The sequence below is a fragment of the Nicotiana tabacum genome, chromosome 17 (assembly GCF_000715075.1).
Source record: "Nicotiana tabacum cultivar K326 chromosome 17, ASM71507v2, whole genome shotgun sequence".
Lineage (NCBI taxonomy): Eukaryota > Viridiplantae > Streptophyta > Magnoliopsida > Solanales > Solanaceae > Nicotiana > Nicotiana tabacum.
This window is the reverse complement of record NC_134096.1, coordinates 125994653-126016812: the sequence shown is the minus strand read 5'-3', so window position 1 is coordinate 126016812 and position 22160 is coordinate 125994653. Positions and strand designations below refer to the sequence as shown.

At 37.1% G+C, this 22160-nt stretch overlaps 2 protein-coding genes across 2 annotated transcripts; one reads left to right on the top strand and one right to left on the bottom strand.

Moving 5' to 3' along the window:
- Nucleotides 1-14270: 14270 nt before the first annotated feature.
- On the bottom strand, nt 14271-17337 carry LOC142172099 (uncharacterized). The gene is made up of 4 exons (XM_075235872.1): nt 16652-17337; nt 16345-16531; nt 15263-16028; nt 14271-14827 (listed from the first exon to the last, which is right to left on the bottom strand). The coding sequence occupies exons 1-4, from the start codon at nt 17335-17337 to the stop codon at nt 14271-14273; spliced, it is 2196 nt and encodes a 731-aa protein (XP_075091973.1).
- A 3308-nt stretch (nt 17338-20645) lies between these two features.
- On the top strand, nt 20646-21326 carry LOC142172098 (uncharacterized). Its single transcript, XM_075235871.1, has one exon. It carries the CDS (start codon nt 20646-20648, stop codon nt 21324-21326), a length of 681 nt encoding a protein of 226 aa, XP_075091972.1.
- Nucleotides 21327-22160: the final 834 nt, after the last annotated feature.

The window sequence follows — 22160 nt, the reverse complement described above, 5'->3', positions numbered from 1 at the left end:
TAATCCCCAAGGCACTCTGCAGCTTGAATGGCCTTGGGCAGGGTATCTACCCGTTGTCTTTGCAGCTCCATACGAGCATGAGGTTTCAACCTTCTATGAATGCGAACAATTTGTCTTTGTCCCCCATATCCCGTATGTTTAGCATGAGTGCGGAGAATTCACGCACGTAGTCCCGCACCGACCTGGTATGGCGGAGTTCACGCAACTTTCTCCGTGCATTGTATTTCACATTTTCGGGGAAAAATCGCAGGCGTATGGAGGCCTTCAGTTCTGCCCATGTCTGGAGAGTATCTTCACCGGCCCTGATGGCTTCGTATTTGACTCGCCACCAGAGTTTAGCATCACCCTGAAGATACATGGCAGCAGTTGCTACCTTTTTTGATTCTTCCAATTGTCCAACGGCATCGAAGTATTGTTCGATGTCTAAGATGAACTTTTCCACTTCTTTAGCATCCCGGGCTCCATTGTATGGCTTAGGCTCCAGAATTTTCAGCTTTTGTGGCATGGGGGCAATGTTCATGGCACCCCTGATATGGTTTTCGCCTCCTTTGAGGAGGCTTTGAAGGGCAGCATTGACAACATTGAGCTGGCCTGTCAAGTTGTCTATGGTTTGCTGCATGACGGTCAATCAGTCTGCCTCTAGTTCCCGATGGGCTAAATCCTCGGCACGCTCCTGTTGGAGGTCCTCGAATTTGCCATAAATTTTGGTTGCCTCGACGGTAGCCGTTTCCCGGTCTTCCTCAGAGTCGTGACTGATGTTTGCTATGTCAATTTCTGCCTGCCGTATTCTGCGGTCCAGGTCATCCAACCTTTGCACTAGGCTGGTTTTTAGATCAGGCAACATATCCACGATGTGCCGTAATGCGTCAACTGTCTCTTCTAGGGTCATGATGCGATCCCCGTAATTCACCATGGTCAGAAATGGTGATGATGATGGCAATGAGTTCCCTTGTCCGATGTCGAGCCTAGGCTCTGATACCAACTGTTACGCGGCGCCTTCCTGAAGTTCCTTGGAAGGGCGACGTAAGGCTAAGCAACCGATGTCAGTGCGGTTGTTATGCGCTAACTGAGGTCCTCTCCGTACGCTAGACTAGATTGTCAGTGCCGTACGGGAAAACCAATATCGTGAGCAATTAAGCAGTGGAAAATGAGCAATTGATGATGAAAGCTGATGATTGTATTGATGATGATGAAAGCTATTACAAGATGCAATGCGGTGTCGGGGGGAGAGATACTAGTACAGAGAATTGTTTGAATGCTTGAATGCTTTGGTCCCCCTTAATAATGCTTAAAAAAAATAAACCAAAGTTACATGAGTTGACCTAAGAAAGTTGTAGAAGCACATTGAAAATGAATGAAGTAAAACTACTCTATAATTACAATGAAAAGGACTTAGTCTTCTATGGAAGCAAGTCCGATAGAAGCAACTTTATCTTGAGCATCAGGGTCTGCGCGCACATTGTTGTTGGCACGCGCGGCACTATTTGGATCTGCCAGCGGATGGGCGTTGGTGCTTGGCATTGGGTCTGCGCGCGGGGCATTATCTATGCATGCGGCGCTGTGGGCAACATGATGGTTTGTGCACGCGGCATTGTCGGTGCGCGCGGCACTGATGGCATTGGCCAATCGCTGGGCGCTGGCACTGATTATCGGTGGGGCGATAGAGGCGCATGCGCGCTTGTCACTTGGCGCTACCGAGACCACAGGGCCGACAGTGGCACTAGGCGTTGGGAGGCTTGCCGGGATGCCACGGGGCACGTCCAAGGGGTCATGGGTCGATGATGGAAATCAGCCCATGACATTACCCATGTCTTAGCTCCCTCATACATGTCCTTGACTACTCTAATATAGGGGCTATAAACACTCTTTTAGCCTCTAAACATCTCCATAGGACCTCTCGCAGGACTTTATCGTAAGCTTTCTCTAGGTCAACGAACACCATATACAAGTCCTTTTTCATCGCCCTATATTGCTCCACCAACCTCCTCACAAGGTGAGTAGCTTACGTAGTCGACCGTCCCGGCATGAAACTAAACTGGTTGTCAGAAATGGACATACTCCTCCTCATCCTCCTTTCTACTACCCTCTCCCAAACTTTCATCGTATGGCTTAGCAACTTGATACTCCTATAGTTGTTGCAGTTTTTGATATCCCCCTTGTTCTTGTACAATGGAATCATCGTACTCCACCTCCACTCTTCAGGCATCTTCTTCGTCCTAAAATTAACATTCAACAACCTAGAGAGCCATTCCAAGCCTGTCTTACCCGCGCTCTTCCAGAATTCAATAGGGATCTCGTCTGGCCCGGTCGCTCTACCCCTACTCATTCTGCACATAGACCCTTCGACCTCCCTCACTCTTATGTGTCTACAATACCCAAAGTCACAATGTCGCTCTGAGTACTCCAAATCGCCCAACACAATGTTCCTATCTCCCTATTCATTCAAGAGTTTATAAAAGTAGGACCGCCATCTTCGCCTGATCTGTGCCTCCTCCAACAAAACTCTACCTTCCTCGTCTTTTATGCACCTTACTTGGTCCAGATCACGAGCCTTCTTTTCTATCACTTTGGCCAGCTTGTACAGCTTATTGTCTTCGCCTTTTTCTCCAAGCTCTTCGTATAAACGACCGAATGACGCAGTCTTAGCCGTAACAGCCGCTAACTTCGCCTCCTTATTAGCTTTCTTATACCATTCTTGATTTGCCTTCTTCTCCATCTCGTCTATGATAAGTAGTACCAAATAATAGAAATAGGGAACACAATACTTGAGGTGAACAAAACCACATAACGTAATAAAGATCTAAGAATATGAAGGGACATGCATGCTACTAAGACTATCGGTGAGCAACTAAGAAACTACCAACTACCTACTAACCTTCTACCCTACTACCCTAATCATCGACCTCCACACCATCCTATCAAGGGTCATGTCCTCAGTGAGCTGAAGCAGCGCCATGTTCTGCCTAATCACCTCTCCCCGGTACTTCTTTGGCCTACCTCGACCTCTTCTCAAACTCATTGTGGCCAACCTCCCACACCTCATAATGGGAGCATCAATGCTTCTCCTCTTAACATGTCTGAACCATCTCAGTCGATACTCTCGCATCTTGTCCTCCATGGAGGCTACGTCCACTCTGTTCCGGATAGCTTCATTCTTATTCTTATCTCTCCTGGTACACACACACATCCATCTCGACATCCTCATCTATGTTGCTTTCATCTTCTGCACATGGGAGTTCTTGACTGACCAACACTCATCCACATACAACATAGTCGATCGAACCAACATTCTATAAAACTTACCCTTAAGTCTTGGCGGCACATTCTTATCACATAAAATACCGAAAGAGATCCTCCATTTCATCCATCCCGCTTCGATGCGATGTGCGATATCTTCGTCAATCTCTCCGTTACCTAGGATAATAGACCCGAGATACTTAAAACTAGCTCTCTTAAGGATAACTTGAGCATCAAGCTTTACATCTATATATGTTTCATGGGTCCCGTCACTGAATTTGCTTAAGAACTGGAATGAAATATTCTTCAAATGAAAAATGTAACAATTTTTTGTTACATACTAATAAAAAAATATAATTGCAAATTAAATTTTTCATCTCAATATAGAAAAGTAATATTTGAAAATTTTCTTATTAAAATTTAACATAAGTGCATTCAAATACCAAGAGCTTTTGGGATTGAAAAGTAAAAGAAACTCCATTGGTCGTGAATATTCACTCTCTTTTTATTTTTCCAAATTATCTTTTCTAAACACTTTATTTGGGATGCACTTCATTTTCTCTATTTTAACGCAAGGTTAGAGATGTGGAGGTAGATCCTCGAGTCTAAAAATTTCAAATTGAGTAGGAGCAAGACAAAACACTTGGAGTGTAAGTTCAGTGGTGAGAGTCAGGAAGTGGAAGGGGAGGTGAGGCTGGACTCACAAGTTATCTCTAGGAGAGGAAGTTTTAACTACCTTGGGTCTATTATACAGGGAGTGGGGAGATTGATGAAGTTGTCACACATCGTATCGGGGCGGGATGGATGAAGTGAATACTTACTTCCAGTATTTTTGCGACAAGAAAGTACCACCAAAACTTGTAGGTAAGTTCTATAAAGTGGTGGTCATACCGACTATATTGTATGGGGCTGAGTGTTGGTCAGTCAAGAGCTCCCATGTACAGAAGACAAATGTAGCAGATATGAGAATGTTGAGATGGATGTGCGGACACACCAGGTTAGTTAGGACTCGAAATAAGGTTATTCGGGACAAGGTGGGTATGACCCCTATTGAGGATAAGATGCGGAAAGCGAGGCTTAAATGGTTTGGACATGTGAAGAGGAGAAGCGCAGACGCTCTAGTGAGGAGGTGTGAGAGGTTGACATTGTAGGGCCTAGGGAGAGGTGGAGGTAGTCCAAAGAGAATTGGGGAGAGGTGATTAGGCATGACATGGCGCTGCTACGGTTGACCGAGGACATGACCCTTGATAGGAAAGTGTGGAGGTTGAAGATTAGAGTAGTAGGTTAGGTGGTCTAGATTGTTCTTATCAATAGTATTAGTACATACTCTCGCATTCTGTTGGTATTGGGTTTCGATTACTATCTGTCCTTTCTTTAATTTTGGTCATTTTACTATCTTGTTGTTATTAATGTTGCTTTTACATGGCTTCTCGGTGTTGTCCCTTCTTGTTTTTCTTTTCATTAATATGGTGTTTATGCTTTCATGAGCTGATGGTCTATTGGAAATAACCTCTCTATCTCCATAAGGTAAGGGTAAAGTATGTGTACACACTACCTTCCCCAAACCCCACTATATAGGATTATACTGGGTGTGTTGTTATTATCGTATTTATAAAAAAAATAACTCCATGGCCCTAACGGTCTGCTGAAAAAATATTTCTAATATATTAATTTTTTAATGTATTTACTTGTAATCATATAAATCAAATTAGGACAATTAATTTGTGGAGTGAATAGTAAATTTTCAAAGACCTCTACAACTAGTGAGATTGTACTTTCTCCTTTTTGTTATGAAAATAATTATAATATGGATATCTATTTATTACTCCGCTATAGATAATCTTTGTGAAAAAGATTATCCGTTTGATACTCTATTAAAGTTTATCTACAAGCAGCTGATGCAGGCAGGTTGTAAGCAACTCAATGAAATAATTTATAGCAGTTTCTTATTAAACAGGCAGGTTGCAAGCAGCTCATACAGACAGCTTATAAGCAGTTCAAGAAAAGCCTCGCAGCTGTTTCATGAAAAGCCTCGCAACTGCTTTCTTTCTTTTATAAATAGAGAAGTTTTCAGTTCATTATGTACATGAGTTTGAAGTTGAAATAAAATATCAATCTCTCTCTATACTTATCTTCTGTTTTCTTTACTTTACAATTCTCACTGTAAGTAAGACCAAATTGTTGTATTTATGGATTTCTTCCCTTTTTATAGTGGGTTGAACTATTGATATTTCTTAAGCGTCACTATTTCATTTCCATATTTGCAAAGTAAGCATGGAAATGATTCCATGTTTGGCTTAAAGGTATTCCTATATCACTGTCTTTATGAACGATAAATTTTTTTCCCTTGCCGCTTTGCCATCTTGTAGTAGGTTTGTAGCAGAGGGCTTGTGACATTAATTTTTGCACTTTCATATATTGCTTATCACTAACTATTCGTTGAGTTAAGTTAGCAAAAGTTTATGGCTATAAATCAGATCCAATCGCCAACATTAAGAATTCTACTCAAAAGGTTAGTACTTCCTTCGTATCAGATATTCATGTTTTTTTGCTACTAATGGTATAATTTTTGTTCATTGGTCCTAAGGAGCCCAATTGGTTCACTTGGCAGTTCATGCCATAAATTTGTTCCTGAAGAACAATATTACGAGAAGAGATCATGATTTATTATTTTCAACTTTATCGATGGCTACACATGGGAGTTTGCAAGAAATATATAGCCACTAGTAGTGGCAATAGTTTTTAAGTCTTGTTATGGCTTAATTTTATGGTTCACTTGAACTCTAGCAAAGTAGGACCACCAGAAGTGGCAATATTTTCGTATATTTTATTGTAACAAAATTTTGTTAACCACCAGAAGTGATATATTCCTATGACCGTCAGAAGTGATAATTTAGGCATGTTATGGTTACAATTGAAGATAAGTTAGAGAAAATTCTCCATATTGCATACATATTTCGATTTGCTCGTGAAGTAGCAAATATCTTAAAAGGAGGTTTGAAGCATCACAATGTGATTTGGTTAACGCACATTCAGATAATTATATTCTATTTCCCGAAGGATGAGAATTTTTGATAAATATTAATTTATTTCCCATAAGTGAATGTGACAATGTTAATAAAGCGTGTAAATATGAACGCGCTCTTGATATGAATATATTATAACTCACATCCAGAAGAGGTAATATGATATAATCAATATTTTATATTTTAAATTTGCTCATGAAGTAGTAAGTAATTAAAATTTCATCCTGAAGCAGGAAAACATTATGTAGTAGTAGAAATATTAAATTTCTTAATTTTCGTCATTTAATAAATTTAGAATTGTCTTTATATTGTTAATTTGATTATGATTTTCTCTCATGACACCAGAAGTGTCTTAGCAATATTTGGTAGTATAAAATTTATCAAAAGCTCTTGAAGAGCTAACTGTTTGTCTAGAAGACACATGACACAAGTAGTATCTGAATAATATTTGATTGTGAAAAAAAAATTGAAGGCTCCCGAAGAGCTTATATGCAAATATGTCATTCATATTATATGATTGTGGTCAAGACATATATTGCAATAAACCAGAAGCCCATAATCCTAGGGGTAAAAAGAAAATGTATGTGAGAAGTTACCCGCCTTATTCTTCAATTTGTACTACATCATGTATCACGGTAAATCAGAAGTTTACTAATGCAAAAGCAGTCACAGTAAAACATAAGTTTTACTGAGGCAAAAGTAGCTACAGTAAATCATAAATTTGCTAATACAAAAGTAGTCACAATAAATCAGAAGTTTACTAATGCAAAAGTTTATGCTATAGTAAACCAGAAGTTTACTAAGAGATCGCACAAGCCATTATAAACTTGAAGTTTTTATTTGTCATTTTTAAATGAGCTATTTGAGAATTCAGATAAGCATATACTGAAGAACTAGAAGATTCTTCAAGAATTCTTTTGTGTTGCTTGTTCTCATAATAAATTGATTATACTAAAATTGGGACTAAAATCCCCGAATTCTGGAATATATAAAAGGTAAATATGGGCCCATTCACCTATTATGTGAACCACTTATAAATGCATATATGAGATGGTTACATGTGTGTTCATTGTCAACCTGCAGTTTGGCATTTGAAGTTGTCTTTCTAAATTAAGAGCATAATTTTCTGATTATGAAATCAAGATAGTTCATATTGATGATGCTGATTTATATTCAAGATAGTTTAGCATTGAATACCTCCTATTAATGTCTAAACTATTGCTTATGAGAACAAAGCCTCATGTGTTGATCTAAATTTTTTTAAATTGTATACAACAACACTTGTATGCATCAGACCAACAAAATATGATAAGTCATCCCCTTACAATTGGTTTAGGATCAAAAACTAAATATTTTTACTATCTAATAACTTTTGATGTGTGGTATATGATTAATTACTCTACCACAATGCACAAAGATAAGTTTCCCAAAGAAGATTGGGGATATGAGTTAATTTTTCTAACATTTGGGGAATGGAATAAACAACTGAAAATATGTTATATGAATCGAATTATCATTAATAACATCCTTATTCAGAAGATAATTCAAGTCAAATGCCAGAAGCATTTGCTGATCCAAAATTAAATATCACATTTCAGGTGAAAATGCTCCTATTAAAATTAAAGTCCCTGAAGGATAGAGTTTACTGTACGCATGAAGCGTGGTAGACCAATCGGTTCTAAAGGTAACAATCCTTGAAAAATGATAGGAGCAAATGATAAAAATGATCATAATGAGGAGGAAATGAGCTCTAGAAAAGCCCATGACATAACATTTCATGAAACTCCAGAAGAAGTTCAGGTACCTAAAAATAAAGAAAGTGACGAGATCTCAACAAGTTATGTCGCTTAAGAGCCGATACAAAATGATCGTCGACGATATATTTGATACAATATAGTGCACGATATTGTAAAAGATTGTGAGGATCGAGCCTGTAGTCCAGACACCTGAAGATGTCATGCCATTTAAATGCAAGTCATAACCTATATAACTCATTTGATTAAATCAATATGAAGATCCCTGAAGGATTTAAAATGCTTGAAGCATATAATTCAAAGTTTCGAGAAATGTACTCGATCAAATTACAAAAAATTTTGTACGGTTTAAAGCAATATAGACACATGTGGTATAATCGCCTTAGTGAATATTTGTTGAAAGAGGGTTACATAAATGATATTATTTGTCCATATATTTTTTATAAAGAAAATGGCATCAAAATTTGTTATACTTGTTGTTTATGTTGATGACATAAATCTTGTTGGAACTCCAGAAGAGCTCCAAAAGGCAATTGAATATCTTAAAAAAGAATTTGAGATGAAAGATCTTAGAAAGACAAAAATTTGTCTTGGTCTGCAAATTGAACATTTAGCAGACATGATCTTTATACATCAATCTGCCTATACAGAAAGGAACTTAAAATGCTTTTACATGGACAAAGCGCACCCATTAAGTACACCAAATTGGTGTTTGATCACTTGAAGTGAATAAGGATCCGTTCTGACCTCCAGAAGAGGACGATGAACTCCTTGGTCCTGAAATACTCTATCTCAGTACAGTTGGTGCACTTATGTATCTTGCTAATGCTAACAAAGGTGGTGCAGATCATATTGGTTATGCAGATGCAGGTTATTTATCCGATCCCCATAAAATTCGATCTCAAATCGGGTATGTGTTTACATGTGGAGGTACTGTCATATCATGACGCTTGACAAAATAATCTATTGCTGCTACTTCTTCAAATCATGCCGAGATAATAGTTATTCATGAAGAAAGTAGGGAATGCGTATGGTTGAGATCAATGATTCATTTTATTCGAGAAAAATGTGGGTTGGAATGTGATTAAAAAAAACTACAATATTATACGAAAACAATGTTGCATGCATAACCCAATTAAAGGGATGATTTATAAAAGGAGATAGAACGAAACACATTTCACTAAAATTATTCTACACACATGATCTTCAGAAAAATGGTGACATCGATGTCCGTTCAAGTGACAATCCAACAGATTTATCCACTAAATCTTTGCCAACTTCAACTTTTGAGAAGATGGTATACAAGATTGATATGCGGAGAGTCAAATATTTGGAATAAGATTTTCATCAGGGGGAGTGAAATACGCACTATACTCTTTTTTCCTTACTAAGGTTTTTCCCATGGGGTTTTTCTTGTAAGGTTTTTAATGAGGCAGCTAGAATTGCGTATTACTAAATATGTGTACTCTTTTTCCTTCACTAGGATTTTTTCCAGTGGATTTTTCCTAGTAAGGTTTTAACGAGGCACAATATCTTTTAATGAATATCCAAGGGGGAGTGTTATAAAAATAATTATAATGTGGATGTCCATTTATTACTCCGCTATAAATAATCTTCCTGAAAAAGATTATCTGTTTGGTACTCTATTGAAGTTTATCTACAAGCAGCTGATGCAGGTAGGTTGCAAGCAATTCAATGAAATGATTTGTTGCAGCTTCTTATTAAACAGGCAGGTTGCAAGCAGTTCAAGAAAAGCCTCGTAGCTGCTTCATGAAAAGCCTCGCAACTGCTTCCTTTCTTCTATAAATAGAGAAGTTTTCAGTTCATTATGTACATGAGTTTGAAGTTGAAATAAAATATCAATCTCCCTCTATACTTGTCTTCGGTTTCTTTACTTTACAGTCTTTATTTTATAACACTTTTTAATTTATATGACATTATTGCTATAATTTTAAAAGTCAAACGACTGTCTTTTTATAACATAACTTTTTATATACATTAAATTATTTAAATAGAAAAAATTACAGTAGAATTGATGGAAGACTTTTATCTAGATCAAGTTATGTAATTTTTTTTTAAAATTAAAATTTAGAAATTAAAAGGTTTAATCGTCCTACGTCAAATAACTTTAATTCTTTTTGTATTGTAAACCTAGAAAAAAGGAAGAGGTCAAAGATTGTAGTGACCTATACAAAATGTTGTGGGTAGGTAGTTTTGGCCAATGATTAAGTGAGTTGTCTGAATAGAATGAATGGTTGGGATTGAGTCCTCAGAATAGTCTTCGACTGCTAGATATTTCCACGTGTAATGGTAATCAAGTATAATGACGTGTTGACACGTGCTCCTTTCTCAGAAAGAGAGCAGTCATAAAGGATATGGCTGCTTTACGTTCCTTTTTCGTACGTGCCTGACACGCTCCTAAAATGTGCTCCAAGAACTTTTTTCTTTTTATGATAAGATTGGATACTCTATTTTTTTTTTATTTCTCGTATGTCACTCTTTTTCGTTAATACGAACTCGTGTCCCTTAAAGTTTATTAAAAAAAAATACTCACTATAAAAATATTCATTTCAAGACTTGAGCTTCTAGTTAAGGGTGGACTCATCTCAATTTATCGTTTATTATAATAAATTAATATATTTTGATGAAACTATTAAATGCAGATAAGTAATTTTTTTGTGTACTCCAATATTTCAAAAGTTGGGCATTCACAACGAAGACTTATATTTTGTGTTGATCTCTGTTATTAGTCTTAACAAATTTGGATACATGACACTTTGTAGCCATATCTTAATTAGATATTATCAAGCTATAAAGTCAAGTATGTTTGGTTGCTGACTGACTGATTCGACAAACCTTGTTAATATGGTATCAAAGGGATATAATTGATTGGCATCTAATAATAGATAATTTTTAAAGGCATGTACATGCGTGAATATTGGACAATGAAAAAATAATACTTTATAAATCATACTTATGATTGTTTAATTAGATTCACGCTTCTAAAGTGTAATTAAAAACTTAATATGAGTAACATATATATCGAACATACGTTGATCGCATTTCAAGATAGTCATCGTTTTTGTAGCCATGCATGAGATTTTTTTCTCGACGATAGAGTTTTTTTCTACTATCTTAATGGACAAAGTCACCTACGTGAAATAAACTCTTCTAAAACCTGAATTGGGGAAGGAGAAAGAAAGGAAGGACTAGCTAGCTATTCGAAAAGGAGTCCTCCTTATGATGCTACAATGGCTGTCCGAAGTGCAAGGGATAAACTTGGACTCGGATAGGATAAGTTTGTATGCGTCGGGCCCTTTGGGTCTCATATTTTGCCCGAGTTTGCAGTACCTCCATCCCCTATGTTAGGTGGCCGTAATATTTTGTTACGTTTTATTGCTGTCAGACCAGAATAAAAGGTTTCACACGAGCTCCCATTCTGCGCTGTCGTGGCAGGACAGCTAGAGGAGTGGCTTTGGGTACACCCTGTTCTTGTAGGGAAACGCAACAAGCCGTCACCTTTTACATTTAACTTTGAATAAGAAAGAGGAGGAATGAAGAAGCCAACTTAATCAAAACTAAAGTTACACATGCAAATATAAGTTCAATGATGTCAAGTATGTCCTGCCATCTCTTTCCCATGAAGGTTAGACGTGGAAAGTAAGTGAAGATAGAAAAATTCGAAATTTATATATAGTCGGTAAATATAAAGTATGATCGAATTATATGCATATAAGTTAATTTTTGTTATGTATATATGAATTCAGTTACATCACATATTTCATCCTAAATCTGCCTCGCAAAGTGAGCAAATATCCAAAATTTGTATATGCATATAAATGAATCAGTGACAACGTGTTAATGATTTCTTCCCCATACTTAAAACATACTTCTTCTTTTAAAATTCATAAGTGAATAAAAGGAACAGCCTTAATTAAAAGCAGCTTTCAAATAAAAATACTGTTGAGTATATATAACATTATGCATTTACCACATCATACATATGACATTCTGTATAAATCGAAACTGGTGGATGAAGGTAATAACTCTAATGCCTAAGCAACCACAGCCTGTGGCTATCGATCCACTGAAGAGTCTCAATGTATACAATGTTTGTGACAACTAGAGCATATGGAGCACAAATCATATTCCTGGACACATTTTGAAATGGGGTGTTGGAAAATAACAAGCATGTATAAGCAATGTGCACGACGAGGTAGCAACGGAATAATACTCACGTCAAACTTTCTCAATCTATTTGAACCAAGAGAAGACGGGAAACAAGTATATCAACCACCACAAATATGACAAGAAAAAATAATCAAACACACGAGACACCAAGATTTACATGAAATACCTCTTCAATGTGAAGAGTAAACACAAGGGGACCAAAGGCCCTCAAAGCTTAATTAACAAGAGTTACAAAAGTTCTCTAAATTGGCCACAAAGCAAGTGCCAAATCAATAGCAACAATTGACAAAAACGAGCAACAATCAGACCCAAACCTCAAGCTTGACTCTGAGCTCTAATGAAGGAAGGCCAGAGGAAATAAGAGAGACAGACATTTGCGAAGCTTCCAGAAATTGGGGCTGTGTAAACTGAATAAAATCCTCTACAATTACGAGTAATCTACTCCTATATATACATACTGACAGCTGAATCCAGCTAGACTATATAAGTGGAAAGTAAAAGCTATAACTATAACTTGCTATTGGAAATGCAACTAACTGTCCGTGACTAACTTAATTAACTATTGAAAGCTTAACTAGCTTTCTCAACTAATTGACTTATACATTGCAGTAATGCAATCCGCTATCTTCCCATATTAAATACATATCTCAACACTTCCTCCCCCCCCTCCCCCCAAGTTGGAGGGGAGGGACTCACGACCAACTTGCCAAGAAGAGATGAGTGTTTGAGCCCTGTGAGTTACTTAGTGAAGATGTCCGCTAATTGTCCATGAGTGGATATGTAATGTAGATCAATAAGCCCTTTGACGAGCTTATCCCGCACGAGATGACAATCAACTTCTATATGTTTGGTTCGCTCGTGAAACACTGGATTTCTTGCTATCTGTAGGGCAGCTTGGCTGTCACAAAATACTGGTATTGGTAGTTGTAAAGGGACAGTCAGCTTTTGCAGCAATTTGGATAACCAAACCAGCTCTCCCACTACCTGTCGTGCTGATCTATACTGAGCTTCCGCTGAGGACAGTGATACGGTTGATTGCTTCTTAGATTTTCAATTGATAGGGGTGCTCCCAAGCATTATAACAAAATCACTTACTGATCTTCTAAACTCAGGGCAAGCTGCCCAATCTGAGTCGCAAAATGCTTTAACTGTGTAGTCTTTGGTGCTGGGAAAGAACAGTCCTAAGCTGGGATTTCCTTTTAGATATTTGAGAACATGAGTGGAAGCTTTCAAGCGTGTATCCCTTGGGCTCTGCATGTATTGGATTAAATGTTGCACACTATAGGCAATGTCGAGTCTAGTGTTAGTGAGAAAATTCAATTTCCCTATCAACTTCCTGTAGTGAGATGGGTCATCTAGCATTACCCCATCATCTGCTCTAAGTTTGATTGAGGAGTCAAGAGGTGAAGACATTGGAGAGCAACTCAGATAATGATGCTCTTTTAGCAAATCTTGAGCAAACTTCCTTTGAGTAAGCAACACACCATCAGTAGTGCAGAGCACTTTCATTACCAGAAAATAGTGAAGTTTCCCTAGATCCTTTATTCTGAATGTGTTGTCCAAAAATCTCTTTAGGGAAAGGATTTCCTCTGTGTCTGTTCCAGTTAATATAACATAGTCTACATAGACTGCTACAAAGACCATTGAATTTCCCTTTTTTTTGGAAAAGAGTGAGTAGTCCAACATTGAATATGTGTAGCCTCTTGAACAAAGTGATTCAGTTAATTTGGCATACCACTGCCTGTTTGCCTGCTTTACCATATAGGGACTTGTTTAGTTTGCACACAAGGTTAGATCTGTTAACTATGAGGCCTTGTGGAACTTGCATATATACCTTCTCATGTAAATATCCATGGAAAAATACATTATTCACATCAAGTTGGTACATATCCCAACCTTTCATTACTGCTGTACCAATTAGGTCCCTCACAGTTGTCATCTGTATGACTGGAGAGAATGTTTCTGTATAGTCCACACTTGCTTGTTGAGTGTATCCTTTCACTACCAATCTGGATTTTAGTCTCTCTACTGTGCCATCTGCTTTGTGTTTCACTTTGTAAACCTACTTGCAGCCTATTGCTCTCTTTCCCGCTGTAAGTGGTACAAGGTCCCAAGTGTGATTTGCATAGAGTGCTTCAAATTCCTGTGTCATAGTTGCTTGCCATGCTGGATCTAGAGATGCTTCCTCATATGAGCCAGGTTCACAATCATATGAAATATTAGTAACTAATTGCTGACTATCATGAATTAAAGTATAAAGAGATATATGTTGGGCTGTTGGACTAGATATGATGAATGAAAAGGATGGTGTGCTATCAGTTGATGTAGAGTTAGGAGGAAATACAGTGTAGTTAGACTGTGACTTGGGAAGTGCAACTACATAGTCTTTTAGATAAGCAGGTATTTTGTGTGTCCTAGAAGGTCTCCGTATGATTGGGTTCAGTGAAAGTTGTTGGTTATCATTGCTGGAAAGATTTCTGGTATCATCAGAGATATGAGAAGGGGACAAATCAATACCCTGATCAGTTGAGCTATATAAGGTATTGGGTGATTGTGTGTCCATGAGGGTGTGATTAGTAATGGAAGTGTCAACATTGACATTATTGTAAGGGGTGTTTTCTAATCCTCATGAAGTAGTAGCAGAGTTATTTGTTTCATAAGAAGAATGAATGCCAGCATTCTGGGAAATGGCATTGTAATTAGTAGTTGAAGTTTTAGAGCCAGAAGGTAAGGAAAAAGGAAATATATGCTCATGAAAAATATCTTTGTGATTTTTGAGAACTGTGGGAAAGCAAAGGCAACCAAAGCTTCTAAGGTGTGAGTAGGTAGGTCTCTTATTGTATAATAACTCAAATGGGTATTTGTTCTTAAGTGAAGATGAGGGGAGTCTGTTTATCAGGTATGTGGAGGTGAGGATACACTCCCCCAGTATTTGAGAGGAAGTTTGGACTGGAAAAGCAAGGCTCTGGTTGTTTCTAGTAAGTATTTGTGTTTTCTTTCCACTATCCTATTTTGTTGGGGGTGTATAGGGACATGTTCTTTGACGCATAATGCCTTTTGTTTGTAGGTAAGAAGTGATTTCAGATTCTGTAAACTCCAAGCCATTATCAGTCCTTATGGCCTTTACTGTGGTATTAAACTGAGTTTCTATCATAGCAATAAATCCTTTTAGGATATGTAGAGCATTGCTTTTGCAGCTCAGCAGATGTGTCCATGTTGATCTGCTATAGTCGTCTACAAGGGTAATGAAATATATGTATTTATTATGAGTTGTAATGTGGTATGGACCCCATAAGTCAACATGCAGCAACTCAAATATTTTGGTCGTGGAGTTGGTTTTTTCTGGAAAAGGCAATCTTGTTTGCCTTGCCATTGGGCAAATGTGGCATAGAAAGGGCTGTCTGGGGGCAAAAGTGGTTGGTATTGATGGCATTCCCCTCATTTTGACAAAAGGTACATGGCCTAGTCTATTGTACCACAAAAGATCCACAGTATCCTTTTGATGCAAAGAAGTAGAACATATAGAACAACCATCATTATTATTATTTGTATTCAAAGCATTCACATAATTACATAGGTGTCTAGAATCACCAACATTTACTGATGAATCACAAGCTTTGGAACTGGAGTCTAATGAAACAGTAAAAATATTATTGGGAATAATAGTAAGTGAGTTAGAATGACCAGAAGTACTAGGAGTATGAGTGACAGTAGCAGCTGGAGAGACATGAGTATTGGATTTGTTGTTGCACATATCAGAGAAGAGGTAAAGACCACTGTTGCTTTTACCAATCTCCAGAGGCCTCTTCAGTGAAGGGGCCTGCAGAAGTATGCAAGAAAACTTAGTGAATATGACAAAGCAATCTAGTTGTACAGTCAAGGAATGCACAGATATCATGTTGAATTTGAAACTAGGTACAAAGAGACCTTTTTAAGGTGAATTTGGGACTTAGAACTACATCACCAATCAAGGTTACTTTTACTTTATAGCCATTTGGTAGGGTAACAAGGAAATGACATATCAAGGTTTTGGTATTGGTCAGTGAGGATTTATTGAATGTCATATGATTTGTGGCTCCAGAATATAAGATTCATGTGTCAGCAACAGTTTTAAAGTTTTCACATCATTGATATACAAGTTCAGTAGAGGAAGAGCATGCAACTATACCTGTAAAGTTTACAGCTCCACTGGCTATATTGGCATTCCCAAAGTGATCTCCTATGTTGTTGTTGCTATTAGCTTGAAAGTTTTCTAGGATGCTGAGGAGTTGTCCATATTGCTCACTTGTAAAATTGTGCACTGCTCGACCTTGATCACGAGTGCTGTAGTCAACATCTTCAATGTTTCCTCCCTCATTTGTTGTACCAAATACATTAGCAGCATATCATTTGCCTCTATTGAATTTGGACTGCTGTGAGCTCTGTGGTGAGTCTTGTGGATACCCATGTAGCTTGTAACATTTGTCCTTGGTATGCCCAGGCCTCTTGCAAAAATCACAGTACAAACGAGATCTATTCTGAGAGTAGTTCCCCCTGAATGCATTATTGCCAGTGTTGTTATTTGTCTGCTGATTATAGTTTGTTTTGAAGTTGTTATATCCATTTCCATTTGTGTTCCTAAAATTGTTGTTGCCATCTCCTCCTGCATTTAAGGCTGTGGACTCCATAAGCAATTGACTCTGTGGCCTCATCTCCCTTTGCTTTTCTTCTTGAATAAGGATGGGAAAAGCCTGTGCTAAGGAAGGCAGTGGGTTTATCATAAGGATACTGCCTCTCACTATTGTGTATGCCTCATTTAATCCCATCAGAAATTGAATTAGCCTCCTATCTTGTTTTGCCTTGTGCATACTTGCCTTAGCTCCACATGTACAGTTGCAGGTGCATCGTGCATTAATATTCAAAATATTCAGTTCTTCCCACAACTTCTTCATCTTTGTGTAATATCCAGTGATGTCAAGTGATCCCTGAGTCAGATCATTGATTTCCTTTTGTAGTTGATACAATTTAGCTCCATTCGTTTGATCATATCTGTCCTCCAGCTCCTGCCATAACTCTTCAGCATCTTTCACATATTGTAGGCTATCTGCTAGATCTTTGGATAATGAATTTAGTATCCATGAAGTAACCATATCATCACATCTTTCCTATTGGCTGAGCATAAGAGAATTTTGTTCTGGCCTTTTGCATTTTGCATTTTCCATTTATGAATCCTGTTTTATTCTTCACAGACAGTGCTCTTAAAACTCCTCTCTTCCATGATCTGTAAGCAGATCCATCAAAAGCCACTAGAACCAGCATAGATCCAGCATTCTCTGAAGGATGCATGTATAATGGATTGGTCGAATCCATAGCAGTTTATGAGTTTGTGTAGCTCGAAGTAGTTGAATCATCCAAGGGAGTTTGATCTCCAGCCGTAGTTTCAAGGAATCACTTCAACGAATGCAAATTCAATCAACAGAAGGACCAAAACTAATGCAGTACAATCGAACCAATACATCAATTTGTAGAAGAACAATAAACAAATGAATTTTGATCTTAAGCTGAAATCACAATTGAATGAACCCTATATCTCAACAACTGATCAATATCGAGTAGTCAGTGATCGAGATTGAGAAAGAAACACGAGAAAATTTACTGAGCGCAAGGCTCTGATACTATGACAAAAACGAGCAACAATCAGACCCAAACCTCAAGCTTGACTTTGAGCTCTAATGGAGGAAGGCCAGAGAAAATAAGAGAGATAGACATTTGCGAAGCTTTCAGAAATTGGGGATGTGCAGACTGAATAAAATCCTCTACAATTACGAGTAATCTACTCCTATATATATATACTGACAGCTGAATCCAGCTGGACTATACAAGTGGGAAGTAAAAGCTATAACTAACTATAACTTGCTATTGGAAATGCAACTAACTGCCCGTGACTAACTTAATTAACTATTGGAAGCCTAACTAGCTTTCTCAACTAATTGACTTATACATTGCAGTAATGCAATCCGCTATCTTCCTATATTAAATACATATCTCAACAATAATAAAAATAAGATTGCACCAAAACAATTGAAGAAAGGAGAGAATCACCCCCAAAACGAGCTACTGTTCATGCCTCCAAAATCGAAGTTACAGGCAGCCTCTAAATCTAATTTTCACCATTGAACTCTAAGAACCAGATGTTGAGAACTCCCAGTTCAAATTTGAGCACGATCAAACGGTTAACGAGTCGGAAAATGCTAATTGAAATGGATTGCCTGAGCAAAAAAATTCTGGAGTAAAAGAACACACTTTTCTCTCACAAGGCTTCAAAAACGGTTGTCCGCCTGCCTCCTTATATTTTCTCTCTTGTTATGTTTCTAACCTAAAATATGTCATATTTAATGTCTTGATATTAGTGGGCTATAGGACAAAGTGGACTAGGTTCAAGAGGTATTTTATTTATCCGTATAGGAAGAAAAAAAGCCCAAAAATCCAATGAGGCGCACAACGTGCCGTTTTACCTGCCATTCGGATGTATTCCCAAAGACAAGAGGTGTAATTAATCTTCGTGAATATTAGTTAGAATATGAAAAATTATAGAAAATGTATTACATTGTAAAATACAAGAAAACGTACCAAATTTGATTCAACTATGTAGATGCTAAAAAGGTTATCTGAGTAAAATATTATGATATTCTAATCTAGTCACGAATATTCTTAATTGTAAATCCAGTCGAGTGTATATGTTATGCAATAAATCAGTAGTTAAATACTTTAACAAAATTCTAAGAAAGTATATTGGCACTCCATTCCCTTAAACTGTGTGTTTTGGTAGACTCCAAACATGAAATATACATGTAATCAGCATCCTAACTCCACTAATATCTGCACAAAAATGAGTATTTTGAGGAAGAGAGAATAATTTTTGCATATTTTAATTTGCTTTACTAATTTCAACAATTTATTACTGAACTTGTTCATTTGTTCCCCCTTCCAAACTATTGTAAATTAAGTACTTGAAAGTTGAAACCAAAACGTGTTTAATTATTAGTTTGTCTATTGTTTCTGAAGCTTCCATGAAACTAGCTTTAGACCACTGCAGAGTAAACTAGATACGAGATTACAACACGAATTGGAAGCCTTGTCGTAATATATCTCGTACTCTAGTAAATAGGACAAGCTTTTGTGACAATATTATTTCGCGGATTTTTTACTTATATCACCATTACTTTTTTATGATGACTAATCGCTTAAGTACACGTCTACCTCAATTATCCAGTTATTGGCTCATACGGTCATTTAACATCGGGTAATTGGCTATCAAAATTATACAACTTTCTTTATTCTTTTAAAAATTACTAAATTTTACCTAGTTCACTTAAATAGTTATTCTTGTCGATTTTTTTTAAAGAAAAAGTCATAAAAACCCAAGCAACCCATTTACCCAATACCTGAATCATCCCACACATACGGGTCTAATTTAACGGAGAACTCTATATGCAATTATAGTTCATTTGAAATTTATTGTGCTTTTATAATAATTTATATCATTGAATTTTTCAGTTCCCATTTGAAAAATCAAACTTAAAAGTTAAAATGAACTACTACTAAAAAAAATATTGTGATGAGAAGAGCAAGATAAACTTTTGGAAGTTAACATTCAATAGACGATTATGAAAGACACATGAAAAAATTTAAATAAATGTAACCATTCTATTATAAATCAGATTATGCTCTCAACTACTTAGAATTATAGTTCTTCAACTATTTATAGTTTATATGAGATTCTAAGTTTTTTTTTAAAATTCGTTGTCATTAGACACTAAGTCAAGTGCAAAGGATCAGACTCTACTCAAGGCCCAAGTCCTAGGAAGACCCGGAAGCCCACATAGTAGTTTACATTTTAATTATACATAAAGGAGTGGAAGACTCCAGAACACGCAAAAGATATCATTTTCATTCTTCTAAATGTTAGAAATAAATGGTTCTTCTTTCTCTCTCTCAACGGTACAATTTTAGGGTTTTATTTCGATTTTGTTTCTCACAAATTCTGGAATTCTCAGTATTAACATGGTATCAGAGCAGTGTATTGAATCGATCACGCTCTCCTCTTTCATCCGATGTTACCCTTGCCGATTATTATGACGATTTTTAAATCTCTGATTTTCTCTAGTTCGAGTTTTATGGCGATTTTCGTTGGATTTTCTTGATTGATGGCAAAATTTCTCAGCTTTAAGGGAGTTTCTTGTGAAGTCATCTACTCACGGTTAATTTACTGAAGTTAGATCAAATTTTTTATCTCTTACTTCGAGGCCTTACCTTCTTCAGGTTGCGAAGAAGGGTGGTAACAATTTCTTTCATAACTGATAGAATTTTTGCTATATCTTGTTGTGTTTTGCTGCCAGATATCTACAATACCTAAAAACGAGTGGTTACTGACATTGCATGCCTAGGGTTTCTAATAATGGGTAGTCCCGAGGTTAGTTCTTCGAGTGTGAATGAGGGTTTCGATGATTTCACCATCCCACTATCTCATCCTTTTTATGTTCACCCCTCAGACAGTCCAGCCATTCACCTGGTTTCTCCTCAATTTGATGGGACTGGTTTCGTTATTTGGAGGAAAAATATGTTGGTTGCACTCTCTGCTAAAAATAAATTGGGGCTTATAATGGGGAGAGTCTCTAGACCACAACCTGACTCACTTTATTATCATTTTTGGGAGAGATGTAATGATATAGTTATTGCTTGGATAACCAACTCACTATCTAGAGACATTGCAACCAGTGTCATGTGTTATGAAACTGCCAAAGAGATTTGGTCGGATATAAATGAAAGATTTGGTCAGTCCAATGGCTCTAAATACATACAGATTCAGAGGGAAATTAGTGCTACTTCACAAGGATCCTCAGACATAGCTAACTATTTTACCAAATTGAGAAGTCTTTGGGATGAACTTAGTACTGCCTATGTTGGCCCAGTTTGCTCTTGTGGTGCTTTGCCCACTTTCATTGAACAACAAAAGATTTTTCAGTTCCTTAGTGGCCTAAATGAATCCTATTCCACTATCAAGAGTAACATACTCATGATGTCATCTCTCCCTACACTAAGCAAAGACTACTCCATGCTTCAACATGATGAAAAATAAAGAGAAGCCTCTGCCCCTGTGCCCAGCTTCTCAAATGAATCTGCCTCTTTTTATACTTCAACTACTCCAATGACTAACAACAATAGGAATTATACACAAAGGGTGAATTTTGATCAAAGAAGGGGTTTAACTCCAACAACTCATCTCTCCTGCAAGTATTGTAAAAAGTCTGGACACATAATTGACAAGTGCTACAGACTTCATGGTTATCCAACAGATTTTAAGTTCACAAAGAACAAAAGAGATGTTGCATGTGTCCAGTCTGAAGGTTTCATTCAAGATTCTAGTCCTTCTAGTTCCAGCCCTCAGTCAGACACTATTGGTCATGGTTTCAGCAAAGAATAATACCAACACCTCATGACTTTATTCCAACAACTTCACGTTCCTTCTCCTCACCAAGCTGAGAATCTTCAGAATGAGAACACAGGGTTTGCTCATTTTGCAGGTGTGTTCAATTACCCTGAGGTTAATTGTATTGCTTTTCATGCTAGTGCAGTCTCACAGTTAGGTACCAATCCTTGGATTCTAGACTCAGGTGCAATTAATCACATGACACCTCACAAATACCTTTTGCACAACTTATTACCTCTTGCCACACCTTTTTTGATTACTCTTCCTAATGGATATAAAGCTAAAGTCATATCTACTGGATCTTTGCATCTCAGGTCAGATATGACTTTGCACATTGTTTTATTAGTTTTTTTTTTTCCATTTCAATCTCATATCAGTACACAAACTACTTTCTCAATTTAAATGTATTGCAATCTTTACCATTTTCAATTGTATATTACAAGGCCTTTTTCTGAGGAGGCCACTGGAAATTGGTAGATATGC

Excerpts from the sequence above, each read along its gene's own strand:
- LOC142172099 (XM_075235872.1), bottom strand. The coding sequence starts at position 17,337 with ATGGTTACTTCATGGATACTAAATTCATTATCCAAAGATCTAGCAGAT. Across the intron at positions 16,532-16,651 it reads AAATGTTACAAGCTACATGG|CACTCGTGATCAAGGTCGAG; the intron begins GTATCCACAAGA and ends TGTTGACTACAG. Across the intron at positions 14,828-15,262 it reads TTCTTACCTACAAACAAAAG|AAAACACCCCTTACAATAAT; the intron begins GCATTATGCGTC and ends CATGAGGATTAG.
- LOC142172098 (XM_075235871.1), top strand. The coding sequence starts at position 20,646 with ATGGGTAGTCCCGAGGTTAGTTCTTCGAGTGTGAATGAGGGTTTCGAT.